This window comes from Ogataea philodendri (assembly GCF_020536065.1).
Source record: "Ogataea philodendri strain CBS6075 chromosome Unknown scaffold6, whole genome shotgun sequence".
Classification (NCBI taxonomy): Eukaryota; Fungi; Ascomycota; class Pichiomycetes; order Pichiales; family Pichiaceae; genus Ogataea; species Ogataea philodendri.
In genome coordinates this window covers 143803-168044 of record NW_025764087.1, presented here as the reverse complement: position 1 = coordinate 168044, position 24242 = coordinate 143803, and the positions used below count along the sequence as shown (strand labels likewise).

At 50.8% G+C, this 24242-nt stretch overlaps 19 protein-coding genes across 19 annotated transcripts; 7 read left to right on the top strand and 12 right to left on the bottom strand.

Annotated features, from left to right (window-relative positions):
- Positions 1-5: 5 nt before the first annotated feature.
- On the bottom strand, positions 6-1412 carry OGAPHI_005023 (uncharacterized protein; the record flags this gene model as incomplete). Its single annotated transcript, XM_046206165.1, has 1 exon — positions 6-1412. One exon carries the CDS (start codon positions 1410-1412, stop codon positions 6-8), a length of 1407 nt encoding a protein of 468 aa, XP_046059958.1.
- OGAPHI_005022 (uncharacterized protein) lies at positions 573-1415 on the top strand (the record flags this gene model as incomplete). The annotated part of the gene is made up of 1 exon (XM_046206164.1): positions 573-1415. One exon carries the CDS (start codon positions 573-575, stop codon positions 1413-1415), a length of 843 nt encoding a protein of 280 aa, XP_046059957.1.
- A 102-nt stretch (positions 1416-1517) lies between these two features.
- On the bottom strand, positions 1518-2459 carry OGAPHI_005021 (uncharacterized protein; the record flags this gene model as incomplete). The annotated part of the gene is made up of 1 exon (XM_046206163.1): positions 1518-2459. The coding sequence occupies one exon, from the start codon at positions 2457-2459 to the stop codon at positions 1518-1520; it is 942 nt and encodes a 313-aa protein (XP_046059956.1).
- A 1833-nt stretch (positions 2460-4292) lies between these two features.
- OGAPHI_005020 (uncharacterized protein) lies at positions 4293-5978 on the bottom strand (the record flags this gene model as incomplete). Its single annotated transcript, XM_046206162.1, has 1 exon — positions 4293-5978. One exon carries the CDS (start codon positions 5976-5978, stop codon positions 4293-4295), a length of 1686 nt encoding a protein of 561 aa, XP_046059955.1.
- A 419-nt stretch (positions 5979-6397) lies between these two features.
- OGAPHI_005018 (uncharacterized protein) lies at positions 6398-8260 on the top strand (the record flags this gene model as incomplete). Its single annotated transcript, XM_046206160.1, has 1 exon — positions 6398-8260. One exon carries the CDS (start codon positions 6398-6400, stop codon positions 8258-8260), a length of 1863 nt encoding a protein of 620 aa, XP_046059953.1.
- On the bottom strand, positions 7027-7371 carry OGAPHI_005019 (uncharacterized protein; the record flags this gene model as incomplete). Its single annotated transcript, XM_046206161.1, has 1 exon — positions 7027-7371. The coding sequence occupies one exon, from the start codon at positions 7369-7371 to the stop codon at positions 7027-7029; it is 345 nt and encodes a 114-aa protein (XP_046059954.1).
- Positions 8261-8311: 51 nt separating the features above from the next.
- Positions 8312-10507, bottom strand: OGAPHI_005017 (uncharacterized protein; the record flags this gene model as incomplete). The annotated part of the gene is made up of 1 exon (XM_046206158.1): positions 8312-10507. The coding sequence occupies one exon, from the start codon at positions 10505-10507 to the stop codon at positions 8312-8314; it is 2196 nt and encodes a 731-aa protein (XP_046059952.1).
- Positions 10508-10677: 170 nt separating this feature from the next.
- OGAPHI_005016 (uncharacterized protein) lies at positions 10678-12681 on the top strand (the record flags this gene model as incomplete). The annotated part of the gene is made up of 1 exon (XM_046206157.1): positions 10678-12681. The coding sequence occupies one exon, from the start codon at positions 10678-10680 to the stop codon at positions 12679-12681; it is 2004 nt and encodes a 667-aa protein (XP_046059951.1).
- On the bottom strand, positions 10849-12693 carry OGAPHI_005015 (uncharacterized protein; the record flags this gene model as incomplete). The annotated part of the gene is made up of 1 exon (XM_046206156.1): positions 10849-12693. The coding sequence occupies one exon, from the start codon at positions 12691-12693 to the stop codon at positions 10849-10851; it is 1845 nt and encodes a 614-aa protein (XP_046059950.1).
- Positions 12694-12717: 24 nt separating this feature from the next.
- On the bottom strand, positions 12718-15189 carry OGAPHI_005013 (uncharacterized protein; the record flags this gene model as incomplete). The annotated part of the gene is made up of 1 exon (XM_046206154.1): positions 12718-15189. One exon carries the CDS (start codon positions 15187-15189, stop codon positions 12718-12720), a length of 2472 nt encoding a protein of 823 aa, XP_046059948.1.
- OGAPHI_005014 (uncharacterized protein) lies at positions 13139-13408 on the top strand (the record flags this gene model as incomplete). Its single annotated transcript, XM_046206155.1, has 1 exon — positions 13139-13408. The coding sequence occupies one exon, from the start codon at positions 13139-13141 to the stop codon at positions 13406-13408; it is 270 nt and encodes an 89-aa protein (XP_046059949.1).
- A 62-nt stretch (positions 15190-15251) lies between the features above and the next one.
- OGAPHI_005011 (uncharacterized protein) lies at positions 15252-16919 on the top strand (the record flags this gene model as incomplete). The annotated part of the gene is made up of 1 exon (XM_046206152.1): positions 15252-16919. The coding sequence occupies one exon, from the start codon at positions 15252-15254 to the stop codon at positions 16917-16919; it is 1668 nt and encodes a 555-aa protein (XP_046059946.1).
- Positions 15710-16342, bottom strand: OGAPHI_005012 (uncharacterized protein; the record flags this gene model as incomplete). Its single annotated transcript, XM_046206153.1, has 2 exons — positions 15710-16091; positions 16170-16342. 2 exons carry the CDS (start codon positions 16340-16342, stop codon positions 15710-15712), a joined length of 555 nt encoding a protein of 184 aa, XP_046059947.1.
- Positions 16920-16963: 44 nt separating the features above from the next.
- Positions 16964-18691, top strand: OGAPHI_005010 (uncharacterized protein; the record flags this gene model as incomplete). The annotated part of the gene is made up of 3 exons (XM_046206151.1): positions 16964-16969; positions 17041-17558; positions 17662-18691. 3 exons carry the CDS (start codon positions 16964-16966, stop codon positions 18689-18691), a joined length of 1554 nt encoding a protein of 517 aa, XP_046059945.1.
- On the bottom strand, positions 17591-19825 carry OGAPHI_005009 (uncharacterized protein; the record flags this gene model as incomplete). Its single annotated transcript, XM_046206150.1, has 1 exon — positions 17591-19825. The coding sequence occupies one exon, from the start codon at positions 19823-19825 to the stop codon at positions 17591-17593; it is 2235 nt and encodes a 744-aa protein (XP_046059944.1).
- Positions 19014-23185, top strand: OGAPHI_005006 (uncharacterized protein; the record flags this gene model as incomplete). Its single annotated transcript, XM_046206146.1, has 5 exons — positions 19014-19267; positions 19792-20925; positions 21263-21418; positions 21878-22361; positions 22679-23185. 5 exons carry the CDS (start codon positions 19014-19016, stop codon positions 23183-23185), a joined length of 2535 nt encoding a protein of 844 aa, XP_046059941.1.
- On the bottom strand, positions 19885-20256 carry OGAPHI_005008 (uncharacterized protein; the record flags this gene model as incomplete). The annotated part of the gene is made up of 1 exon (XM_046206149.1): positions 19885-20256. One exon carries the CDS (start codon positions 20254-20256, stop codon positions 19885-19887), a length of 372 nt encoding a protein of 123 aa, XP_046059943.1.
- OGAPHI_005007 (uncharacterized protein) lies at positions 21008-22498 on the bottom strand (the record flags this gene model as incomplete). Its single annotated transcript, XM_046206147.1, has 1 exon — positions 21008-22498. The coding sequence occupies one exon, from the start codon at positions 22496-22498 to the stop codon at positions 21008-21010; it is 1491 nt and encodes a 496-aa protein (XP_046059942.1).
- Positions 22570-24162, bottom strand: OGAPHI_005005 (uncharacterized protein; the record flags this gene model as incomplete). Its single annotated transcript, XM_046206145.1, has 1 exon — positions 22570-24162. The coding sequence occupies one exon, from the start codon at positions 24160-24162 to the stop codon at positions 22570-22572; it is 1593 nt and encodes a 530-aa protein (XP_046059940.1).
- Between the last annotated feature and the right edge of the window lie 80 nt (positions 24163-24242).

Below are 24242 nucleotides of genomic sequence, written 5' to 3'. Positions count from 1 at the left end.
CGACACTAGTCCTTGAAACAGCCAATTGGCGACTGGATCTTGACCGAGTACTCGCATTTCTCCGGCTCGGTCACGGCAATGATCTCGTCATCCACCCCGCAAACAACCTGGACCTCTGCGCGTCTCACTGGACCGTTCCAGCACTTGTCTCCATGTTCGTAGATCAGCTTGATCTGGTGGTTGTTCTTGTCGTACTCGACTCGTTCGTAGCGGCCAATTCTAGTGGCCTGTCCGTTGCTGTTGATCTGCTCCAGCTTGTCCGTGAAACACAGTCGGTAGTCGTACGTGCCGATCTTGTTGCGTACACAGCTGTTCATGGCCAGGAAAATGTTGTCTGGGCCGTAATCGGCGTCCAGCTGCTTCTGTTTGGCAGCTTGGTCTTTCCTCAGCGGCTTGAGTTCGTCCTCGATCTCGTTCTTGCGGCGCTCTGCGTCGATCAGCGACGTGATCTCGGCTGGCTTGCGTGCCACGCCCAAAAACGAGTTCACCATCGCTTTGAACGTGGACCTGTAGTTGGACGAGGCTGGCTTCGACACCAGTTTGTGGAGCTTGATCTCGGCCGCCTCGAGCTCATGTTTGAGCCCAGCAAACGCGTCGCCCAAATCAATAGGAGTCTGTTCCTTGTCCCGTTGGAGTCCCTCGTTGACAGAGTGCTCCTGGAACGCCTGAGCAGCGGCCTTGACGGCCGGGTCGTTGAAATTGTGGTTGTACTCTTTGTTCATGGTGTCCAGCACGTTCTCGAGCTTCTGCAGACTGTCCTGCTGGGCCTGGAGCTGGCTGATCTTGGCAGAGGCTTCCTCGGAAAGTTTCTCGACCTTGGCGGTGAGATCGTTGAAGACTGCCACGATCTCATTCTCCTCCTGGCTGTAGGTGCGGATCTTGCTCAACTGGTGCAATTCGTGCTCGAGCTCTGCGATCTTGGACTCCAATTGGTGGAGATCGTGCTGGAGTCTGCTGCGTTTCTTGAACACCTGGTGGGCGAGTTTTTCTTTCTTCTCGAGTCCCTTGCGGACGATCTCGTCACGCTTCTGGTTCTCCTTTTCCCAGGCGGCGTGCATCTCGGCACATTTCGACGGACAAAGCCCCTCTGGCTCGTCGGACCCGTCGCAGCACACGTCATAGTCGCAAACGCCGTCGTTCACCTTGAACCAGGGGATGTAGCCGGGCGAAAACCCTTCATTGGCGCAGTAGAACTGCGTTCCCACGCACGCCGAGGTGCCTGGCTCATCAGAGCCGTCGGGGCAGTCGCAGTAGTCGTCGTTGATTTTGTCTGCGGAAATGACGATTTGCGGGTCGCCCAGACACCGCCAAAGCCCGTTTTCGTCGGGCTGGTAGACCGCCTGGCTCTCTGGCGAGACTCCTCGAACCCAATGGGCGGAGGCCTGGACACAAAGCAGAATCAGTGCTATCATTAAAAAAGAGATGTAGAAAAAAGGTGAAATACTTTTATTTAGGCGTGGTTCCAACATTATGCCCAGCACTGTGGAGAATCGTTCTATTTATTAACATGGTGCTTTTCATTGCGGGTGCGAGGGATGCGGCTGGCCGGAGTACTGGGGGTAGATCAAGGGCCGGCCGCCGTATTGGGGCGAGTACTGGGTAGCAGGCTGTGCGTAAGGCTGATAAAATGGAGCCACGGAGGGACGAATCTGCTGGGGAGGAAACGAGTTGTGTTTGGCCAGCGGGAACACGGAGGGGCGCGGAGCCTGCGACACGAGCGACGAGTCCGGGTGGCGCGGGAAGTTCATGGGCGGGCTTGTGGCTGAGATCGGAGACGACTGCATTTCGTGGTCGTTGTGGATTTCCTGGGGTTTCGGCTGCGGCATGTATCGATACCTTCGCGAGCCGTACGGAACCTGTTCGTATCCGGCGCACACTTTTCTGGACTTTTCGCAGTTGTAGCAGAAAGGCTTGCGTTCGTCGCACTTGATGCGCCTGCGTCTGCACGTGAGGCAGCCGGTCCTCGTTCTTTTTCTGACAACCCGCTTTCGGCGGTCCTTGTCGTCTGGCTGGGGCTCGGGGGACTCCTCGTGGACCGCAGAGCCGAGCTCGAACACGGGGGTCGGGCTGGTGTCGATGGGGTATGTTGGGAACGAGTGGTGTCTTGCAGGGTGGTGCGGGTAAGGAACCGGTGGCACCTCGAACGAGGGTCTGTATCCGCCAGGGACGGAGAACGAGTTTGCGTGCGAGCGGGGCGGCTGCGCCACCTCCGGGTTCAGGATCGCCGACAGCGGTGGAAGCTGTACCTCTTTTCGAACGTCGATGTGACTGGAGGAGTTTGAGTGGTTGAACGGGTCGCCAGAGAGCGAGGCGGACGATGCGTGGGATCTGAGCTGGGCATACACCGACGGGGAGCTTGATTCGGTGGCAGAGGCAGTGAGAGACGCGGTAAGGTTGGAGATTGAGGGCAAGGTGACAGGCGTCGTATTCGACGGGTTGGGAGACTGTTCTACGCTCATGTTGCGCAAGATAGACAGTAGCACCTGTGGAATATGGATGTGACCAGATATAGAGACACGGAGACAAAGAACAAAGCAGCTGAGAGTCTCACGAAGAAAGTGGTATGGCCATTAGGTGTAGCGATTACAAAATCAAGATTATAAAGGGGCGGGAGAAATCTGTTGAAATCTCATTTCATTTCCGGATTCTGACACCAGTTAACAAAGAAAGAACACTACTGCATAGTTGAAAAATTAATATTGATACAATAGGATCGCCCAAACCTAATGTGCAGAGATCACTAATAATACAACGTAGCCATCTTAAAAATTTTCCAAACTTGGACTGGGAGGCGTAAAGATTGCGTATTAGTGCATGGTCCATGCAGGTCTGGAAGACGAGTATTTTTTTCTCGGGGACTTGTCCTCATCACCTCCGCAGGCAATTAAAGGGTCAGCTCGTGTTCTTAAATTAGACGGAGACCATGGTGACAGGATTTTATTTTTAGTTGGAACGAGTAATGGGAAAGCGAAAAGGCAATTTGTACGCGTCTTGTCTATGGCCATGTTTTGCGACAACCAGGGCTCTGTATCTGCTTAAACGAGGGCTTTGATGCCGTACCTTTCCCAAGCTTAAAAACGCAATTAACAACTCATCGCGTGGGTGCGGCGCATGACTTGGACAAAGCGTACTTGATTAGGCTCAGAAGATACGAAATTAGGTATGGATACCGGCCTGCATTAGCCGGTTGCTATTTAAATTTAATTCATATGCAGGATCATCATCGTTTCCTGATATCATGATGTGGCCACATATTGTTTCGATATCCCTAGTGGCACCATCCTGTCAACGACGATCGGCGTCCTGTCAACTCCTGCATTGGGTGTTGGCAATCTGAGACTTGCTCACGCAAATTGTGTACACGGTACTAGCCACGGGAATTAACTTCGGCCCTACAAATTAATTCGCCACTATTACCAAGGAACTGCCAAGAAGCAGCCCGCAACCGAGATTTCTCTTAGTAGCCGTTTAGAAAATTTGTCCTGTCCCAATTGGCGCACTTGCAGTCAATTCCGCTTTATTCACATGACGGTTCCACATCCCTATTGTTCCGCTATAGTGACTCGGCGACACTGCCAATCTGGGCACAATCTTGTCCCGATACAACCTCCAAATTCAGGCAGTGTGCTTTGAGTGCGTCTCCTGCATTTGCTGCATCTGCTGTGAGTTTCATTCAGGCAGCAGCAAGCTTATTCGCAAAGATTTGCAGCCCAACAGGGAGTGTCGATCCTCCGCCGAATATTCTAAACAGCAGGGTTCCTTTCTAGTCTCCGCTGGGTAATTGTCGCGTAGTTTCGAATTAGTTCTATTATGGAAATCCCACGTTCAATTACATGAACGTGCTCCGTCAGGTTCACACATATTGTCTGCCCATGTTAGTCTTGTTTTTTAGACAATATAAAAAAGTTCTATTTTTTAAGCATCCCAAGATAAGGGCATAATTCGGTAAATTTCGGCGGAAATCGTGATTGTTCCTGCCAGCACTAAAACGAAGTGCGAAATGCAGGCAAACTAAACGACAAGAAAAAATTAGCAAAAGCGGAGAAACTAAAAACAAAAAAAAATATGCTCTCGGCGAGAATCGAACACGCGATCTTCAGATTATGAGACTGACGCCTTAACCGACTGGGCCACGAGAGCACTTTTAGAAACAAAAATTACCGTGTCAACAAGAGCGATCATCCTCATGGTTTCCGGCTCAAGCTTGGTAAAAAAAAATCACATGGTTATTTTCCGCCGTGCCAGTGAATTATCAGTTACTGTACCTGTAATTTCGAATGATATTAAGCTATCTATTTCTTGTCAACAATTTCCTTCTCCCTCTCAACGACCACAGCCTCCTCGGTAGGCTGCGCCTTGTCTGCGTCTGGGTTGTCCAAGGCAGAAGCATTCCACTCCTCGAGCTCAAGCTGGTGCTCTCTCTCGATAGCGTACTTCACAGCTTCCAGAACGTTGTCGCAAGTATGCTTTGGTTGATATTTCGGCACAGTACCCTCTTGGTAAACACCAGTTTTCACCAAGATAGAGTGCCAAGATTCGTCGTGCGAGTTGGCAAACCGGATGTCCGACTCTGGAGTATCACCAACAAAGTACACAGTCGAGGCTGGAGGCAAGTCCAAAGTCAGCTGCGACAGCTTTTGGATGGTCAATCCTTCGTCTTCGTCGTCCGAGTCCTCTGAATCTGTCTCGTTGAAAACACCCTTCTTTGGCTGAGTTGGTTTCTCAGGCTTCTTGGAGGACGGCTTGAACGAGAGAATTTGTTCTTCTTCCTCGTCTTCTTCTTCGGCAGAAACATCAGAGGTTGCTGCAGAGGTGAGTTCTTCAACGTGCTCTTCTAACACGTCTTGACGCCAGTTCATAAGAACTTTCTCTGCGTACTTGAAAGTACCACGTTGAGGTTTTCCGAATCTCGTCACCTTGAGCTCTTTTCCGGTATGTTCTCTGTAAAGAGCAGCGATCGAAACCTGTAATGCTCCCATTCCATACCGCGAAAGCTTGTAGTTGGTGGCCCAGATGAAGTCCGAGTGAGCAAAGTAGATGGCTGGGCCTTCGTCAAACGTCTCGCTGACAGTGCCCATCACACCTTTCTTGGACATGAGCAGCTCCAGGATGATCTGCTGGTCGGCAGCCCAGTTTCTGGAGTCGGCGAACACCAAAATGGCTTCGATCTTGGTCTTTGAAAAGTCCACATCTTTCTTGCAAAACTCCTTGTCCTCCTCGGTGAGTGTGTAGTACGGCGTAACGCTTGGATTCCAGTACATCACGTCCAGTGGAATGAACACGTTCTTGAACCCGTATCCCTCGGCAACTTTCCGGCACTTGTCGCCAACACCGCCGATAACAAGCACGTTATCGTAGATAGCAACCAAGTCCTTCATCGGCGTATGGCCCTGTATCACCTGGTCTTCGGTAATCTCGCATTCCAGACGGGAACTGAGTTCCTTAGCACGCTCGCTTTCGGGTCTTCCACCACCGTTGGTGACGAAAATGTACGGCACTCTGATGTTGTACTTGTTTTCGCCGTTCAACATTTTCAGGGCCTGTTTAGCGTACGGGATGGTTTCCGGTCCCTTGACAATGACACCGTCAATATCAAAAGCGAACGCGTACGATGCAACACGGAAATGGTCCACGATGTGGGTCTTGTATCGCACGGCTTGCTGCGAATTAAGAGACGACATCGAGAGACGCGAATGGGACTTGCCCAAACTTCCCTTGGAGCCCGATTTCTTAAGGTTGACGTTGCTGTTGCCGTTATTCAGCTTGGACATGGCAACGAGCGACGGCGACCTCACCGAGCCGGCCCATTGATCTGACAAAGACAAAGAGGAGACCCTTTTCTTGCGCGGGGCCGGCGTTAAGCTATCGATTCCGTCGTTGTTCAAGTACGACTGAAACGCAGGGCTTTGAGCACTGCTGGCTTTGGCGGTTTCTGCGTTAACAGGAGCTTTCTCGACGTTTAAGTTTTGCGATTCCATTTTAATCTCAGATGGCACGATATTGTGTCTTTATATAACTTTCTCAAAGCAGCATGACAGCAAATCAATGACGTAATTTTTCCTTAGTCCGATGCACGCCCTCACAAAAATGTAGGATTTTACTAAAAATTATGTTCCGGTAAATTCTGGCACCCAAACGTGGCGTAGCGTTACTAGTTGGTCTATTGTGCTGATAATATTGCGCTCTGCAAGTGAAATTGGTTACCAGACCTTGATTGTATGGTGTTGATAGGGTTATTCTGACCAGTAGCTTAAACTGCAAACCGGTTCTATCTCTGCATCTCGCTTAGCACTGTTGTTATTATGATCTGGTTATGCGAGGCTAGTGAAAAAATAATCCACGAAATTAATTAGTATCGTTATTTAAAAACCCGGGGTAAACAATACTACCACCTGTCATGACGTTCCCTACGGAGATCGAGCAGCTCATCCTGTCCAATCTGCCTTTGAACGCCTCGATCGACCTCTTGCACACGCTCGTCAACTCCGACTCCGAGATCTCGTGGCAAGACACCTTGAAACGCAACGTTACAACGTGTCTGCGGGTGTTTTGCTCAAAAGCCGACGTTCACAATGCCAACATTGCCGGCCAGCCGTTCCACCAGCACAGCGTGTTTGTGAACTCGCCCGAGTTCCAGCAATTGGCCGAGATCAGCGCCATCAGCCCGTTTGAGAACTCCTCCGTCGAGATCGTCGCCTCAGTGCAGAACTACCACCAGTACATCCACCAGATCACGGCAGTTTTTCCTCCACCCAACACCATCAGCTTGTACACGGTGCTGTGCGGGCCTGTTCCGGGCAAATCGCTCGCGCACTCTGAAAACATCGCCAAACTCAACATCTCCTCGATATCGGCAGACGAGCTCAACACCTTCAAACCGTTCCTCAACAACCTCACCGGCCTGACATACCTCCACGTCAACATCGACTACTCCGAGCGCGCAAATAGACCCTCGTTTGTCCCGATCAGACTGCCAAATCTCGTCTCCTTAGAAATATCTGCATTTGCAAACTGTGAAGACATCATTTATCCTTTGGCAGCATGCTCTCCAAAACTCACCTCTGTGAGTCTCAAGCTGTTCGAGAACGGCCAGATCAGCATGAACCGGCTACTAGCAGCCATGGAGTCCAGCTCGCTTGAGAACCTCACCATCGAGTCTGTGGAAGACGACGACCACCGTCTCGTGAGCGTGGTCTGGACTCCGGACGAGACCTCTTTACTCAAATTGGCCAACTTGCACCACCTGCACATTTCCGGGTTTGTGTTCCCGCCCCGACTGGAGTTTCTCAACCACCTGTCATGCCTCGAAAGTGTCTCGCTCACATCAACACGTGATCCAGACGCTCTGCGGAACCTGGATTGCTCCACCATAATAGCTTTAGCAATCACACATCCGAACCGAAACTTGATTCAAATCGAATTAAAACACGTTGGCGTCTTTTCGAACGATCTGGACCACCTGAGCCATTTCCCGGCGCTGCAAACGCTTAGCATCGACTCTGTCGTGCTGAATCAAAAGTTTGATCTTTGCTTTTTGAAAAACCTTATCAGTTTGGACCTCGTGGTGCGCTCCGACGTGACTACCGCAGACTTCTACAACCCGATTCCGTACGTGTTGTGGCCGCCGCACGTCAAAGACGTCAACCTCACGTTTATCAGCAGCGACGAGCGTGTTAAGAGACACTCGTTGCAAGCCATGCTGCCAAAAGTGACACATAACCGTTTGCCGAGCAGCGTGCAGAACCTGAAACTGATGCTCGAAACAGAGTCGCGAATCGGTAAGGAGTCCATTTTCCACCGGCAGGAGCTGAACGTGAACTCTTTACTCAACATGCTGCTACCGATACGGCTAAAAAGCCTCACAATCACAGGTCTTGACAGGTATTTCCCGCAGTGGTCGTGGTGGAACGAAAAGTTTCTTATCAACACAAAGGAGCTTGAGCTGCCACCGTCGCTGGTGAATCTCGAGGTCAGAAACGCTTTTATTCAGGACAAGCTGGTGCTCCCAAAACTGAAACGACTGGCCATCTACAATTCGTTTTTCTGCGACCAAGAACTTTTCCACAGCCACCTCCATAAATCAAACAAGCTCATCGTGTTGAACTGCTGTTTGGACCAGTCTGTCCAGGAAGCAGAGGCGTTTCTGTCCAAACTGGCCCCGCAAAGAGTCCAGAAACCTCCAGAACAGATCTTCCTGCGCAGAGCAAACAGATCAATCTTTCTCATCAACGGCTCCTCAACGCCAACTCTAACGATGTAATGAATGCATGAATTCTATAAACAATTAGATAATAAATAACCCGCCATATACTCACAAATACGGTCCAGAAAGGCTGACCATATGGTCAGAACCAGCAACGTCGTCGTTCTGGAACAGTGTCTTGAACGTCTCCACCTTGCCGTTCACGCTCTCGCTCACGGCGTTGATCATCCCCGTGGGCCCGTCGTAGACAAACGAGTCGGCATCGTTGATCCATTCGGACGGGTCCATCAGGTCGTGCTCGCTCAAAACGTCGTCGTCCGGCTCCAAAGTCGACATCTGACTCTCCTTCTGGATTATCCCGTTGACGTTCCGCGTAGTGACGCTCGGCTCAGAATATTTCCGCGACCCGGCGTCACTCTTCTCCTCTTTGGCAGCCTTGTCGTGCTGTTTGTCCAGAATATCGTCTAGCTTGTCGTCCTCGTCCACGTGAGGGTCGTTGCAGTCGTGTCCCGGGTTCCACTCGTAGTCCGCCAGGTCTTCGCCCTGAACACACTTGGCCGAGAAATGGTTCTCCACCAAATGCTCAACAACCTGCCACCCGTACGCGTTCGCAAACCGTCTGCGAACAACAATGTTATTATGCGCGTCTGGTTGCAGACTCACCAACACCTTACGCCAGGTCATTCCGTGGTGCCAGCGTCTGGCGATCTTCTCCTCAATCATCTTCTGCCGCTTCATCGGGTCAATCACCTCTAGAAGACTCGTGGACGACCGGAGGGGACTGCGTGGAATCATGTCTGGCTTGTAGATTTTGTCGTGGAGAATCACATTAGGACGCGACTCCGGGTCGGTGATGAACTTGAGCGGCGGCAAAGGCGGCAGCAGCACTCGCTTGATGCTCTCAATAACCGATGACTTCGGAAGAGGATTGTACTGGTCCAGATCGTCGTCCACCGAGTCGTGCGGCTCGTTCCCGTTGATTTGGTAGCGCTGGTACCTGTGGCCGGATTTTGCGTTCTGGGACGGCGCACAGTAAGAAAACAAGGTCTGGAGGGGCGACAAGATCTTGGACTTCATGGAAGTGAGCAGATCCAAGTCCTCCGGCTCGACGTTGTCTGGAATTTCGCCAACTTCTGCGTTTCCCCGGTTGTAAGTTTTAGTGTTTCCAGACTGTGCTTCGTAGACTTTGGCTAGACCTTTCCAGTCCAGATACAACAATGCCGAAGTACGCAGCGGGACAATCCCGTCGTGGACGGCGTTTGCGTAAATCGTTCGTCTTTTAAACTGTCGTAGCACTTTTCGCGTTGGTCTCGATGGTAGCAGCATCAGCAACGGCCGCAGACCTTGGAGACCCAGATCCTGGCCTGTTTTCCCCATGATACCGAAACTGAGCGCCATCTTGACGTATGCAGGGTTTTCGTTGGAAATGCCCAAAAACGGGGACGCCAAAGCGATGAAATTCTCCGGCTTGTGTTTCTCGAAGAAGTCTGGATAATTATGTGAGATGTAAGCGATTGCAAACGTCTGGACCAGACCGCCCAGCGAGTGCGCGATGAAAGAGATCTTGACGATCTCCTCGTGTTTGCTGGCCTCATGAACAAGGAACTCTGCCAGGCGGCGCCCCAGATACTTGACTCCTCGTTCTGTCTTGCAAACGTTGTGCGTGTATCCTCTAATCATGAGCGTTTCTCCAGACGATTCTGCCTGTTTTTCAAGCTGCTCTTTCAGGTAGAACATGTCTGCTGAGACGTTTGAATGGAGGCCGTGCGTGAGGACCACAAGGTGTACTTTTGGAGCAGACGGAGGTTTATTCCAGAGATCCATGGTGGTTCGATGATCGACCTGTAATTGGGACGAGAAGATGCCGAATTGGTCGCCAAAGTTGTGTCTGTGAAGGAAATGGCGATCCTTTCCGATCATGAGCTCGAAATGGACCTCTGAGCTGGAACTGAAGATCATTTGACTAACAACGTCAATCACCCACACGTAACGGTCCTTGATGGTGTGCATGGAGAGCTCTGCTCGGAGCGATTGGCCGGCAGCCAAGTTGGGGTCGTAAACGGGCTGGTCCGCGGTGACAAAACACGGCTTATCGGTCGAATAATCCTGGGGTCGCACATCACAGTACAAGACATAAGGTCCTGTCAAATAGGCGGCACGCAGGGGAAGCATCTCGACATTTTTGATCTTGGCGTACAGAGCCGGCGCGCGGTTAGAGTCTGCAGGCGTGTAGGTGACCACAAATCTGTGAATCTCGCCGATGCGCACAGATTCGTGGCTACGATACAGAAGAGACTCAAGCATAATTATCAATAATATTGCACGGCCACATTTTCGGATGCGCAATCGAACGGTTCATGCGCCACACCGCAACCGGCCCGTTACTTTTCAAAATGATAAAAAAATTTTCAAATGAGTAACCCGGGGAACATAAATATTTGACTAATTATTGGAAAAAAACATAAACCTCCAATATGCTCAGAACCAGTTGCAAGACCTCGCCCGCGATGCGTAGACTTGCGCTCAGAAGCTCGCGCTCTATGATTGCGGTGCGATCCAAGTCCTCCTCCGCGTCCGTGCATGTGGATCCACGGCCCATTCCTGCCCCATCTTTCAACAGCTCCGATCTGAAGAAGCCTTCGCCATTATTTTCCGGCTCTCAGATGGACGACTCCTTCATCGGACTCACAGGAGGTCAGATTTTCCACGAGATGATGCAAAGACATGACGTCGACACTGTTTTCGGGTATCCTGGTGGAGCTATCTTGCCAGTGTATGATGCTATCTACAACTCTGACAAATTCAAGTTTGTTCTGCCCCGCCACGAGCAAGGTGCCGGCCACATGGCCGAGGGTTACGCCAGAGCCTGCGGCAAGCCAGGCGTCGTTTTGGTGACCTCTGGTCCCGGCGCTACTAACGTCATTACCCCTATGGCTGACGCTCTTGCAGACGGTGTGCCAATGGTCGTCTTTACCGGCCAGGTTCCCACCAGTGCCATTGGAACCGACGCTTTCCAGGAGGCCGACGTGATTGGAATCTCCAGATCGTGCACCAAATGGAACGTGATGGTGAAGAGCGTGGCAGAGCTGCCAAGGCGGATCAATGAGGCGTTCGAGATCGCAACCAGCGGCCGTCCTGGTCCTGTTTTGGTCGACCTGCCTAAAGACGTCACTGCTGCCATCTTGAAGGAAGCCATTCCGATTAGCACCACCCTGCCGTCCGATACCCTCAGCAAGATCACCCGTGCTGCCGCTACCGAGTTCACCACTCAATGCATCCAGCGTGCTGCTGCGCTGGTCAACAAGGCCAAGAAACCAATTCTGTACGTGGGAGCCGGTATCTTGAACTCGGAAGACGGCCCTAGAAGACTCAAGGAGCTCGCAGACAAGGCCCAGATCCCTGTCACTACCACCATCCAAGCTTTGGGAGCCTTTGACCAGAACGACGAAAAGTCCCTGGACATGCTTGGAATGCACGGCTCTGCCGTGGCCAACTCTGCCATGCAAAAGGCAGACCTTATTATTGCTCTTGGTGCCAGATTCGACGACAGAGTGACTGGAAATATCGCCAAGTTCGCTCCTGAGGCCAAGCTGGCTGCTCAACAAAAGAGAGGAGGTATTATCCATTTTGAGATCTCGCCAAAGAACATCAACAAGGTTGTCGAGGCTACCGAGGCTATCGAGGGTGACGTGACCCAAAACTTGGAGCTTTTCAACCAGTTGGTGCATCCTGTTTCTTCTCGTCCGGAGTGGTTCAAGTACATTGGGGAGCTCAAGGAAAAGTACCCATATGCCTATCAAAAGGAGACTCCTGGCTCCAAGATCAAGCCACAAACTCTCATGCAGGAGATCTCCAAACAGGCCACCGCTACAGGACGTGACGTTATTGTCACCACCGGTGTGGGCCAGCACCAGATGTGGGCTGCCCAGCACTTCACCTGGACCAAACCACGTTCGTTCATCACCTCTGGAGGTCTCGGAACCATGGGATTTGGTTTGCCATCTGCCATTGGTGCCCAGATCGCCAAGCCAGACTCTCTGGTTATTGACATTGATGGAGACGCTTCGTTCAACATGACCTTGACCGAGCTCTCCGCCGCCGTCCAGGCTAACGCTCCTGTCAAGGTCGTTGTGCTCAACAACGAGGAGCAGGGAATGGTTACCCAATGGCAGTCCCTGTTCTACGACTACAGATACGCTCACACACACCAAACCAACCCAGATTTTGTGAAACTCGCCGAGGCCATGGGTCTCAAGGCTTTCAGAGTGACGAAACAGGAAGAGATGGTGGACGGTGTGAAACAGTTGCTCGAATACAACGACGGACCAATCCTCATGGAGGTGTTTGTGGAAAAGAAGGTGTCTGTGCTCCCAATGGTGGCAGGAGGTTCTGGTCTGGACGAATTCATCTTGTTCGACCCAGAAGCAGAAGCCAAGAGCAACGAGGTCAGAAGCCAGAGAACTGGCGGAAAACATTAAGTTAAACAGCATATTGCGAATTTGTAATTAAGAATGCTAATTCTTTTTAAAGAACTTACCAAAACTCTTGAGGTTTTCGCCAATGTCGATTTTGTTGTCGTTCATGCTGAACGTCTTGGCAATGTTCTTCTCAAAGTTATCACGCGTGGACAGTAAGGATTGTTTGTCTATCTTGAAGTTGGAATTAGGGCTGTTGAAGAACCCGGAAAGAGCCAAATTTGGCGACGAAACAACACCGGCCGTCACGTTCTCCAATTTTAAGTTCTCCAAGAACGCATTGCTTTCAGGCAGAGTCTCCTCCATAGTTTCGTATTGGCGCAGCTGCGTTTTAAACTGGTCGACATACCGGAACCTTTCCTTTTCGTAGCTTGCCTCGTTGGACAGCAGTCCCTTAAGTTTCAAGACTTTCATAAAGTTCGAGAAGTTCGAGTCTGCCACAATGGTGAAGTAACTGGCTATGAAGTCACTCATAGGAGAGGTCTTGACCATCAGAATCTTCAAGATGGTGTTAATGTTTAACACCTTGGTGCCGATGTTCTTTGAGAAACTCGACGACGAGGTGATCTTGATTGGTTCTGGCGACAATGTGGGCAGGTCTAGTAGAAACGTTTTCAGCGACTGCAGATCAAACACAAGCTGTTCCGCCATGATTTCTGTGATTGGTCTCAGTTTCACAGTGTTGAGCCAGAATTCGCTTAAAACAAGCTCAACCAGCTTATCCAGATAGTTCCGAATGTACAGAACCCGATTGAAGTTCGGAAAAATGGCAGCACAGTCCTCCTTGACTGCAGCCTTGACAGACTCCATGTACCGTGACTCGCTTGTCACCTCGTTGTGCGCTCTCCAGTTGAAGTTCACCATCTCTCGCCACGAGAGCTGGAGATCGTTCTCCACCTTGACAAACAGCAGATTGATGCAATTATTGATCAGGTTGAGATAAACGGTACGGGACTTTTCGAAGTCGATTCTCTGTGCGAGTTCAGAAGGATGCACAAGGGACACAAACCTTTCTTCTAACTGAGACACGGTCACAGAGCAATAGTCTGCGGTATTTAGAACCAAACAGATCAGCTCCATTCCTTCGTTCTGTTCGGCTTCCGTACCAGAAGAAAGACTCTTCGGATCAGGAACCAGCGGAATCAGCACTGTCTCGCGGTATTTCAACAAAAAGTTTGAAAACACAGTTGAAAGTCTCACCAAAGACTCTCCTTGAGACAATTTGGAAAGCTGACTTAATATTTGACGGTAAAGTCTGAACAAATCCGCAGCTGATTCCAGGACGTTGACCGTGGACCCGCCGGCTTCGACTCCCGATTTCTTCAACATGTTGGACGGGTTGATGAACTCGATGAACTTGCTATTGATCACTGTTCCTTGATGGTCGATCCAGATGTTCAAGTACGGCTCAAACACGTCTGAAATCATGCCGTCAAAGCTCTGTTTGAACTTCTTGTCCAAGAAAGACTCGAACTCTAAAGTTTCTCCCAGCGAGCTAAGGAGCAAGTTGACGTCAACTTTACTTCCTGTGAAACGGGTCTCTTTTTCGGTGACTTCCTTCAAATCCTTGCGCGTGATCTCACAGAAGTTCCTGGTAAGAGCCTGCGACATATTCCACGAAGCAGGAAACATCAGCGCGTGTCGAGACTCAAAATTCTCCAGCACCTGCCGGAAAAACATGAACCGTCTTTTCAGGTTGTCAAGAGAACCTGCTTCTTCTGTCGACTTGAATATCTGTGTGATCTCCTTCAAAGTAGTGATGGTGTACCAGTTCATGAGTTTATCCCTGTACGGCTGCCCCAACATGTCTAGAAGCTCGCACGCGTCGACCAATTGTGGATTATGCAACTCTTCTTGATACTCGAGCTCAAAGTCGGCAAAGATCTCGTCTATTATTCTATTCTTGAGAGAACTGATTTTCTTGTTCAGCGTGTTGATCTCGTCTATGCTTTTGTATGACTGGAAATGCTGCATCAGCTCGACAACCACACTGAACAGCTGTTTGATCTGCAGATAGTCCTTCACCGGGTTCGAGCTATCACTAAGAAAGGTCTCGAGATTCTCGTACGCGGTGATCAACATTTGCAGTCGTTTGAGGATTGTCATTGTCAACGTGAGGTTTTTCTTTGCGTTATCCAGCGTCTTAATGCTTGCGGTCATCTGATTAATTGTGGTGCCTGTATTCTCGGCAGATATCTTTGTTTCATTCAATTCGGTGATGAGGTCGTCCAACTTCTCGTCTGCCGACGCCAGAACGTCCTGGCCGTCCTCGCGGTCAAACACAAAGCTGTTGTAGTTCGATTGGCTCTCTCGAATGTCCTCATCCAGTTGCAACTTGTACACGTTAACGTACGCAAGTAAGGTGTCCAATTGCGAGAGACTCACCGGCGTGGGGAACAGCTCGTACAGATCCGACACCGGATCGTACTGGTCGCTATTGATGCTGTTTTCGGTATCCGGTCGGGCGGTGCCGGCCTCAATGAGCCGGTCCTTAAATGATTTCGTAGTCATAAATAATCAATAACTTTTTCCTACTCGATTTTTACTTGTTTTTTTCCAATTCAATTTTCGTCATGTCGCTGAGAATGCCTAGCCAGCCCAACGCGGGCTTATTTAAGCAGGGATACCAGACCCACGCCAGCACAGACGGTGCCATCAACAGAAACATCCAGGCTTGCAGAGAGCTTAGCTCGATGATCTCCACGTCGATTGGCCCGTGCGGCAAGAACAAGATCATCGTGAACAGACTGGAAAAGGTGTCCATCACCAACGACGCAGCCACGATGATCAGAGAACTCGAGGTGGTGCATCCGGCCGTCAAGGTGATGATCATGTCGTCCGAGCAGCAGGAAGAGGAGATGGGAGACAACACCAATTACGTGTTGGTGTTGGCGGGCGAGTTGTTGCATCTCGCGGAAAAACTCGTGGTCCTGGGCCTTACTCCTACAGAAATCATCCAGGGATACAATCTGGCCAACAAGTTTGCCTTGAAGGAGCTGGAGAACCTTGTTTTGGACAAAATCTCCGACATCTACTCCAAACAAGAGCTTTTGAAAATAATTAAGCCTGTGATCGCGTCGAAACAGTACGGAAACGAGGACAAAATCAGTAATTTGGTCGCCGACGCAATCAGCAGCGTGATTCCAAAAACCAACCCTAAACTGTTCAACGTGGACTCCATCAGAGTGGTGAAGATCATGGGTGCTTCGCTCAACAGCTCGTTCGTGCTCAAAGGTATGGTTTTCCCAAGGGAGCCAGAGTCCCATCTTAAAAAGATCACAACTACATCCAAGGTTGCCATTTTCACGTGTCCGATCGACATTTCCACCACAGAGACCAAGGGAACCGTTTTGTTGCACAACGCCGACGAGATGCTCGGCTTCAGCAAGGGAGAAGAGGCCCAGCTGGAGCAACTTGTCAAGGAGATCCACAACTCCGGTGTTCGTGTTGTTGTGGCCGGTGCAGGTGTTGGTGAGCTGGCGCTCCATTACCTTGACAGATACGGAATCTTGGTTTTGAAGGTGCCGTCCAAGTTTGACCTAAGAAGAATCTCGAGAGTCTGTGGCGGTACTCCGCTGGCCAGACTGGGAGCCCCAATGCCCGAGGAGATGGGCACTGTGGACGTTGTTGAGACAAAGGAGATCGGAGGTGACAAGGTGACCATTTTCCGTCAGGACAAGGAGTCCTCGTTGACGGCGTCGATCGTCGTTAGAGGAGCCACCAAGAACAACCTGGAGGACGTGGAGAGAGCCATTGACGACGGTGTTGCTGTGGTGAAGGCCATTCTGAAGGACCCAAGACTGCTTCCTGGTGCTGGATCCGTGGAGGCCGAGCTGGTGAAACGGATCACCACCTACGGAGAAAAGACTCCTGGTCTGATGCAGCTTGGAATCAAGAAGTTTGCCGAAGCGTTTGAGTTTTTGCCACGGATTCTGTGCGAGACGTCTGGTCTGGACGCCTCGGAAGTGCTTCCAAGACTGTATGCGTCGCACGACGAGTCCGACGCCGAGTCGCTCAAGTACGGAATCGACATCGAGGCGGAATCTGTGAGTGAGTCGCTTCTGGACGTTAGAGAACACAATATATACGACTCTCTGGTGTGCAAGCGCAACGCCATCAACCTGGCCACGGAGGCCGTTTGCACGGTGCTGAGCGTCGACCAGATCATCGTTGCCAAGCGTGCGGGAGGCCCTGCCATGCCTCAGCAGCCAAAACCTGGAAACTGGGATCAGGCTGATTAAATAGGAAATACCAAGTGAAAAAATTCAAAAAAATTAGTTATGATATGAAGGTGAGTAGAACTGCTAACTTACTAACTTTTAGGTGGAAGTTGCGCGAGAGAAGCTTCTATCGAACTTCGAGGTATACCAGCACCTCGTTGATATACAAAAGGAAAATTCCTGGAGCTTTACGCTGCCCGAGGACAACGCTACCAAGAAACATCGCAGAAAGAAAGGTAACTACTCGCTGGACCTCGAGATCATCACCAGAGAGCTTTCTGGGTATCTTGTGCGGACGGGCCAGTCGAACGACTATGGCAGACAGAATGTGGTGGAGTTCATGGAAGGACTGAATCAATATAGCTTGATGAAGATCGAAAAGCTGGAGATACTGAACAGACTGCCCAGAACCATCGTTTCGCTGTTTTCGGTGATCGAAGAGTGCGATCAGCGGTTCAACGAGGACCAGTGTAACGATATGTTGGAGCTTGTACAAAGATGTTTCCCTGTGGCGGAAGAAATTGACAACAACGACGAGATATTGCAGGAAGTTGAGGAAGAGGAGGAAGAAGAGGACGTGGTGATGGTGGAGCAGTTCGAAGAACAGGTTCTGGAGCAAGACAATTTTTCTAAGGGCAACGAGGACGAAGAGGACGAGGAGTAATGGAACAAGTATCCAATTAATCTATATATTAGAATAAATCCAAAAGGTCTTCATTGGATGATTTTTTCTGCGGTTGATCAGGCCCAGTTTGTTTTATAGCGTTGTTGATCATGCTGGAGCCTGTTTGCTGTTGAGGGGTTTGCGCCGAGAAGTTAGAGAACAGGTCGTTCAGCTCGTCCAGCACGTTACCTGTGCTTGGGACGGCTGCCGAAGAGTTTTGTGGAGAATCGTCGTTGTCGTCAAAGTCCAGCAAGTTCTCGGCCTTGACCGTGTTGTTGACGATTTCTGTCTTTGCAAGCTGCTGGAGCTCCTCCAATTTCTTGGACTGCAGTTGTGTGTTGATCAGTTCGCCGTCAATGGACTTGATGAAGCTGGAGGCAGGCTTGTGGTAGACAGACCCCAAGTTCGAGATCTCGTTCACCAGCTCGTTCAGAAGCAGCGGAGGGAAGTGGTCGATCGTCGACTCGAGCACAGGCAGCTTGGTCATGATGATCTTCTTTTGCAATTGGACGTCGTCCGTGGACAACACTCTCCAGTAGATGTACGCTTTGTCTCTGACGTCTGCGTTTTCCACCTCCTTGGTAGCCTCGTTCAAAATCTGCTGCAGAAGTTTCTGGGTGACGGGAGTCGGCTTGGTGAGGTTGATTTTCACGATAGTGGTCAGCAGAGCAGACTGGACCGCCGGATCGGAGTCCTGGAACTGGGACATCAAAGTTGTGAGTCTGTCCTCCAGATGAGCAATCTCGCTGGAGTACTCCCCGATGATCCACACGTACGACGCAATGGCATCACTTGTGTTGAGAGTGTCGAATTCCAGGTCTCCGATGATGGTGATGATGGTGGTGAGATACTCGGTAGGGTATCTTCTGAGCAGGTTCTGCAACACGACAACCAGCTGGTCGATGAGCGAGTCTGCACGGGAAATGAACAGCTCGTACAACACATCGATGGCTTTTTTGGAAACCTTTGGGATCTTCATGGCCAGCTGGCCGATTGCATTGACAGACTTGTTGATCACCTCTGGCTCGATCTCCAGCGCGTATTCACGAAGCTCGGCCAACAACAGCAGTCCGTTCGACTCGTCTGCGAGTCTGACCAGAATGTCGATCTTTTCCAGCTTGAGATATAATGGATCGTTGTACTTGATGAAGAAAACACGGAGCTCTCTGGCGAGCACCACAGGGTACTTTTCGAGCACGATTCTGATGTTCCTGAGAGCCACGTACTGGATTTCTGGCGGTGTCGACAATAGCGACACCAACGGCGACGAGAGACGTTTGAGCAAAGACTCCTTTTGGTCTTCTTCCACCTTGTCGAGCTGTTTAATAATAACCTTGACTGCGCTAAGAACAACAGCAGGGTTCTCGTGCTGCAGCTGGGGCGACACTCTGTCAATGATGTGTTGCACCTCGGCGACCTCCTGGGCGTTGTAGTCTGCCAGGGCGGTGAGAATGGAGATTCGGCCCCATTCTGTGCACTCGTTCAATGTCATGAGCAGTTTCTTGAGGATCTTGGAGTCAATCTTGAGGAAGTTCGAATTGGTGCTCTTGGAGATCTCTATCAGGGCAGATATGGAGTTGGCCACCACCATCTGGTTGGAGTCGTCCAACAAGTCCATCAGCTCGTCCAAAAACCCTTGCTCAACACACAGCCTGGAATTGAGGTCAAAGAACTTGGCAACACAAATGGCGGCGGTTTTCCGGACGTATGGATTGTCGTCTTTCAATGTCCGTTTCAGAGGAATCTCAATGTAGTCTGTCATTTTGTCCACTCTGATACACCCCATGGTCCGGATAGCTAATGCCCTCACCAAAGGGTTGGGGTCCTCGGTGTCCTGGACAAATGTGTTGACCGCCAAAATACAGAGCTCTGGGTTCGTCTTGGCGTAGTTCATCAGATACAAATACACCAATTTCTTCTGTTCATGGTCGTGGGTGGCGATGTTCTTGAGAATGTCAGGGAACAAAGACGACACGTCCTTGCCAACCGTCATTGCCGCAATGACTCTCTGGATGGTGTCTTTCCGCTCAGAGGCGTACTGCGACACCAATCCTTCTCTGAACTCAAAGGTCTCACCTTTGCGAGGAACGTTGAACAGCTTGCGCAGTCTCGTCTCCAATTTCGACACAGACATGATAAGTAAATTGGCCAGCGAAAAATAAATAAATCTCTTGAGAAATTTATGGCCATTGACTTGCAGCTGGGCCGGGTGGCCAAATTGCTTGCGAGGCTTGAATTTCAGCCCAAGTTCCGCGCGGTTCATGTTGCGGGCACCAACGGCAAGGGCTCAGTGTGTTCGTACGTGTCGCACGTGCTGAGTGCTCACGGGATCGCGAACGGCCGCTTCAATTCGCCCCATCTGCTGGATCGGTGGGACTCTGTGCAGGTGAATGACCGCCAGGTGTACAAGGATGCGTTCTTGGCCACGGAGGCCCATGTGCACAACATCAGCGCCCAATACAACATCAATTGCTCCGAGTTCGAGTTGCTCACCTGCACAGCCTTGAAGCTGTTTAACAGAACGGGGGTCGAGGTTGCCGTTTTGGAGACCGGTTTGGGCGGCCGTCTGGACGCGACTAACGTTCTTGCTCCGGAAAATATCATTTGCACGGGAATCACCAAGATCGGGCTCGACCACGAGGCGCTGCTGGGCTCGACGTTACCAGAGATCGCGTACGAGAAGGCAGGGATCATAAAGCACGGGGTGCCGTGTGTTGTTGACGGCTCGAACGCCAAATCCGTGTTAGAGGTGGTTGAGCAGGTGGCGGGCGGAAAGAAGGCCCCGTTGACCACCGTGTCAAATTCTCCTGACCAGAGCTACCACCGTATTGGGTCGAAACTCGGGGATTTCCACACGAATCTGCACGGGGATTACCAGCAGTCGAATCTTGCCGTTGCATTGGGAATCATCGACGTTCTTTCAGCGTCGTATAAACTCAACAGGAGTTCTATTGACCAGGGAATTCGCAACACTACATGGCCTGGAAGACTGCAAAAACTGACTGTCCGCTTGGAGACAGGCGAGCTGCCGGCGATTTTGGACGGCGCACACAATTCACAGGCCGCAGAGCAGCTCACAAAGTATCTAGGAGAAAGAAATGCGGGCACAACGTTTGTGGTTGCAATGACTTCGGGCAAGGCCACAGCGGAACTATTTGACAAGCTGCTCACGCCCAAAGACACGATTATCTGTACTGAGTTTGCCAGCACGGTCGACGGCATGCCGTGGATAGAGAGCTACAAGGCTTCTGAGCTGGCTGCAAACGTGCATACTACGAATAACGTTCATATCGAGCCGAATCTCGAAAAAGCACTAGAAAGGGCTTCTTTGTCGCACCAACAAACCGTCATTTGCGGAAGCCTGTATCTCGTGGCAGAGGTGCTACGACTACACCTGAAAAATGGAGGCCACCAAACGTGGTGATTATTTAGTTTAATATATGTATTATTTCTTCGGTCTACCTTTCTGGACGCGTCGCACGTTCTTGGCCCATTTTTTGATGTCTGAGCGGTACTCGGGACACACTTTCACGCTGTCGGGCTCGGCGAACCCAGACAAAAAGCTGTGTTTTAGCAAAGTGTGCGGGTCCGGTCTATCTTTTTCCTTTTTAAGACACAACGCAACAAACTGACACAGTTCGGGACTGTAACCGTCGGATTCTTTCAGCGAAGGAGGTGTTTCGTTGACGATTCGTTGCAGGAGGTCCAGAATCGAATCTGGCGTCTTTCTTTGCGGGTCACCTTGTAATCCAGACACTTCTTGGACACATCCTTCGGGAGCTCCTCCAAAAGCGAATATACCAGAGGCCAGTTCAAACAGCATCAAGCCGAGCGACCACACGTCTCCCTTGACATTGTACACGCCTCCCTGAATTCTTTCTGGCGACATGTACGTCGACGTACCCACAAAGGTGTCTGCCATCGAGTTGATGAGCTCTCTGCTGACTCCAAAATCGCACAGCTTAATATTACCTTTGGAGTCCAGCAGCACGTTGGACGGCTTCACGTCTCTGTGGATGATCCGATGGTTATCGTACAAGTATACCAGTCCTGACAGCACAGAGTAGGCAATGTGTTTGAGCATGAACTCGGGGAAAGGGCCGGTGACTTTGTAGATCTTGTCGAGCGAGCCGCAATCCACATATTCCATGCAGATCACCACGTCTCCTTCGTGGAGAAACGTGCCGTAGAAGCCAATAATGAACGGAGAGTCGCACTCGTGCATGATGCGGAGCTCGCGGATGATCTGGGACTGAATCACTTCTTTGGCATCGATGTGGATGATTTTACGTGCCATGGTTTTCTGCGTAGGCAGATGCAGCACCTTGGAAACTGTACCGGAATTTCCTGACCCCAGCTTCTTCAAGAGCACAAGCTCGTCGGCCTTGATGGGCAGCTGGTACTCAAGGCCAAGTTCCAGGTTCTGGATGTTGGCAATGAGCTCATCCGTGGAGGCTTTCTTATCGGGGTCCTTAAAACCGGCCTGGTCGAGCGGAGACATGGAGCTGGTGTTCCCCAGAGACGAAGTGGTGGAATTGGTTCGAATGGTGAGCTGGGGCGCAGAAAGCGTAAGTTTCTTAACGTTCTTCCTGTTGAGAGTCTTGCTCTCAAGAAATGGGGTAGGCGGCTGGTTCTGGGAGTTCAACGACGACACCACAGAGGCCGTGTCCTGCTGCTGGACCACGCGCGACGGCTCGGACAACGGCTTGATGTTCAAAAATGGCAACGGACGACGGTCCTGCGGCTGCACCGTGCAAGAGTCCACAGAGTCTAAGCTTGAGCTGGAAATTTGCGCACTTGTAACAGGCCGCACAGGCAGAGTCAGAATCGGGCGACGCGACGAGGTGGCGGGCGGAGATTGGCCATCCGACTCCAATGACCCGTCCGACTGTCCAGGAAGCGGAGGAAGGTCCTTGTACACGTTAGAGTACGACATTAGTTCGCACCTTTAGTGGTCTGAAATTTTGACTCAACGCGAATCTCAGTTATTATGTAATGGCTATATCATTATTTCTTAGATTTCTTATTCTTCTTCTTACGCGGCTTGGACTTGGTGGCAGGAGTGGTGGTCTCTGCTGGGGGTTTGGTGTCCTCCTCCGCGTCTGCATCGGTCGAGCCGGACTCTGCAACGCCAGAGTCCACAGGTTCCAGCTTGTCGGCAGTTTCTGCCGAGTCTGCTTCAGTTGGTTCAGCTGGTTCGGCTGACTCCACTGGCTCCACTGGCTCAGTCTCCTGCTGTAGTTCCTCCTTGGCTTCCGTCTCCGTTGAAACAGCCGTCTCTGGCTCCTGTTCTTGCTTATCGACCGTCTCGGTCGCAACTGGCTCGTCAATCAGATCCTTTGGCTCCGTCTCTATGAGATCCACCTCCTTCAGACCGCCGGCAACCTCGTCAACAGAGGTCTCCGGCTTGATCACATCCTCACCAGGAATCACCTGGTCCTCGTCCTCAACAACAAAACTGTCGTTGAGCGCAGAATGCGTTCTTGGTAGCTGCGTCTGTGCTAGACTTGGAGATCCCAAAAGTGAAACACTGGATCCGCTCTTGCCAATCGGCAGCCGGCTTCCCACCATGCTCTTGGCTAGAGCAAGCGACCGGAACTTAAGCACCTCAAAGTACGAGTGAGTCTTGCCGTTCTCCAAGTACACAAGGTCCTCATCTATCTCGTCAATGTAGAACTTGCCGTCTTCTAAATCCTCAGCAAGATTAAGCAAAAACTCTGTGAAACACGAAGCAACAACGTACTTGGTGTCAAAGTCACGTCCAAACAAAATGATCTGCCCCCATCTTCCCTTTGGACCAGGTGCAAGGTCCAATGCAATATTGTTACCCTCGTTGTCCTTGACTAACGGGATCCATTGATTGTGGTAATACACTTCCTGAACAGCACCTCTTGGAACCGACTTCTGCTGGTCCAAAAAAGCAAAATGTTTCGTCTTTTGCACATGGAAGCTGCTGGTGCTGGCAGCCTTATCTTGACCCTCCATTAAAATCTGTTCACTGGCATATTGCTCTGTAGTTTTCTGTAATCTGTCGCCAACTTTTCTCCAGATGTTGACTTCGGCAGCAATAGTTTCCAGATCCATCAAAGGGTATCCGTAAACAAGACCACGCTTCTTTCCCAAGTTGAGCTGGCCGTCGTGGATCTGGATCGACTCTCTAACGTCGAAAGGGAGGGAGATACTCAGATCCTCCTCAAACGCATTTAAATCGTTCACAGTGGCCCCGTTCTCCATATCGTCGCCGAGCTCAGGGAACTCGTTCTCCATCCACGTGTCTAGCTTCTCCCAAACAGCGGCAACCGATGGCAGTGGCGGCTGGCCCTCAATATAATCCTGCATCTGTATATCGCTGCCGTTCAGCTGGGAACGCATTCCAGGACGGTACTGCACAGGTCTGTTGGACGTCGAGTTTCTTGCTGACCGGCTGTTGAACTGGGCTAGAGAAGTGGACGAAGTGTTGTCCAGCATTGAAATCGATTGCGACGACTCATGCCCAGTCGATGACCCAAGATGGCTAGGCTCCGCAGTGTTGTATGCGGCGTAATGGTCATTTGTCGTGACAGAGTGAAAGAATCCTTGAATCTCTTTGAGTAAACCCATGTTTTTCCCGAGTATGATGACCGCGTCGTGATTGTTGTGAGCTCAGTTTCAATTTTAACAAAATAAATACATACGCCTAC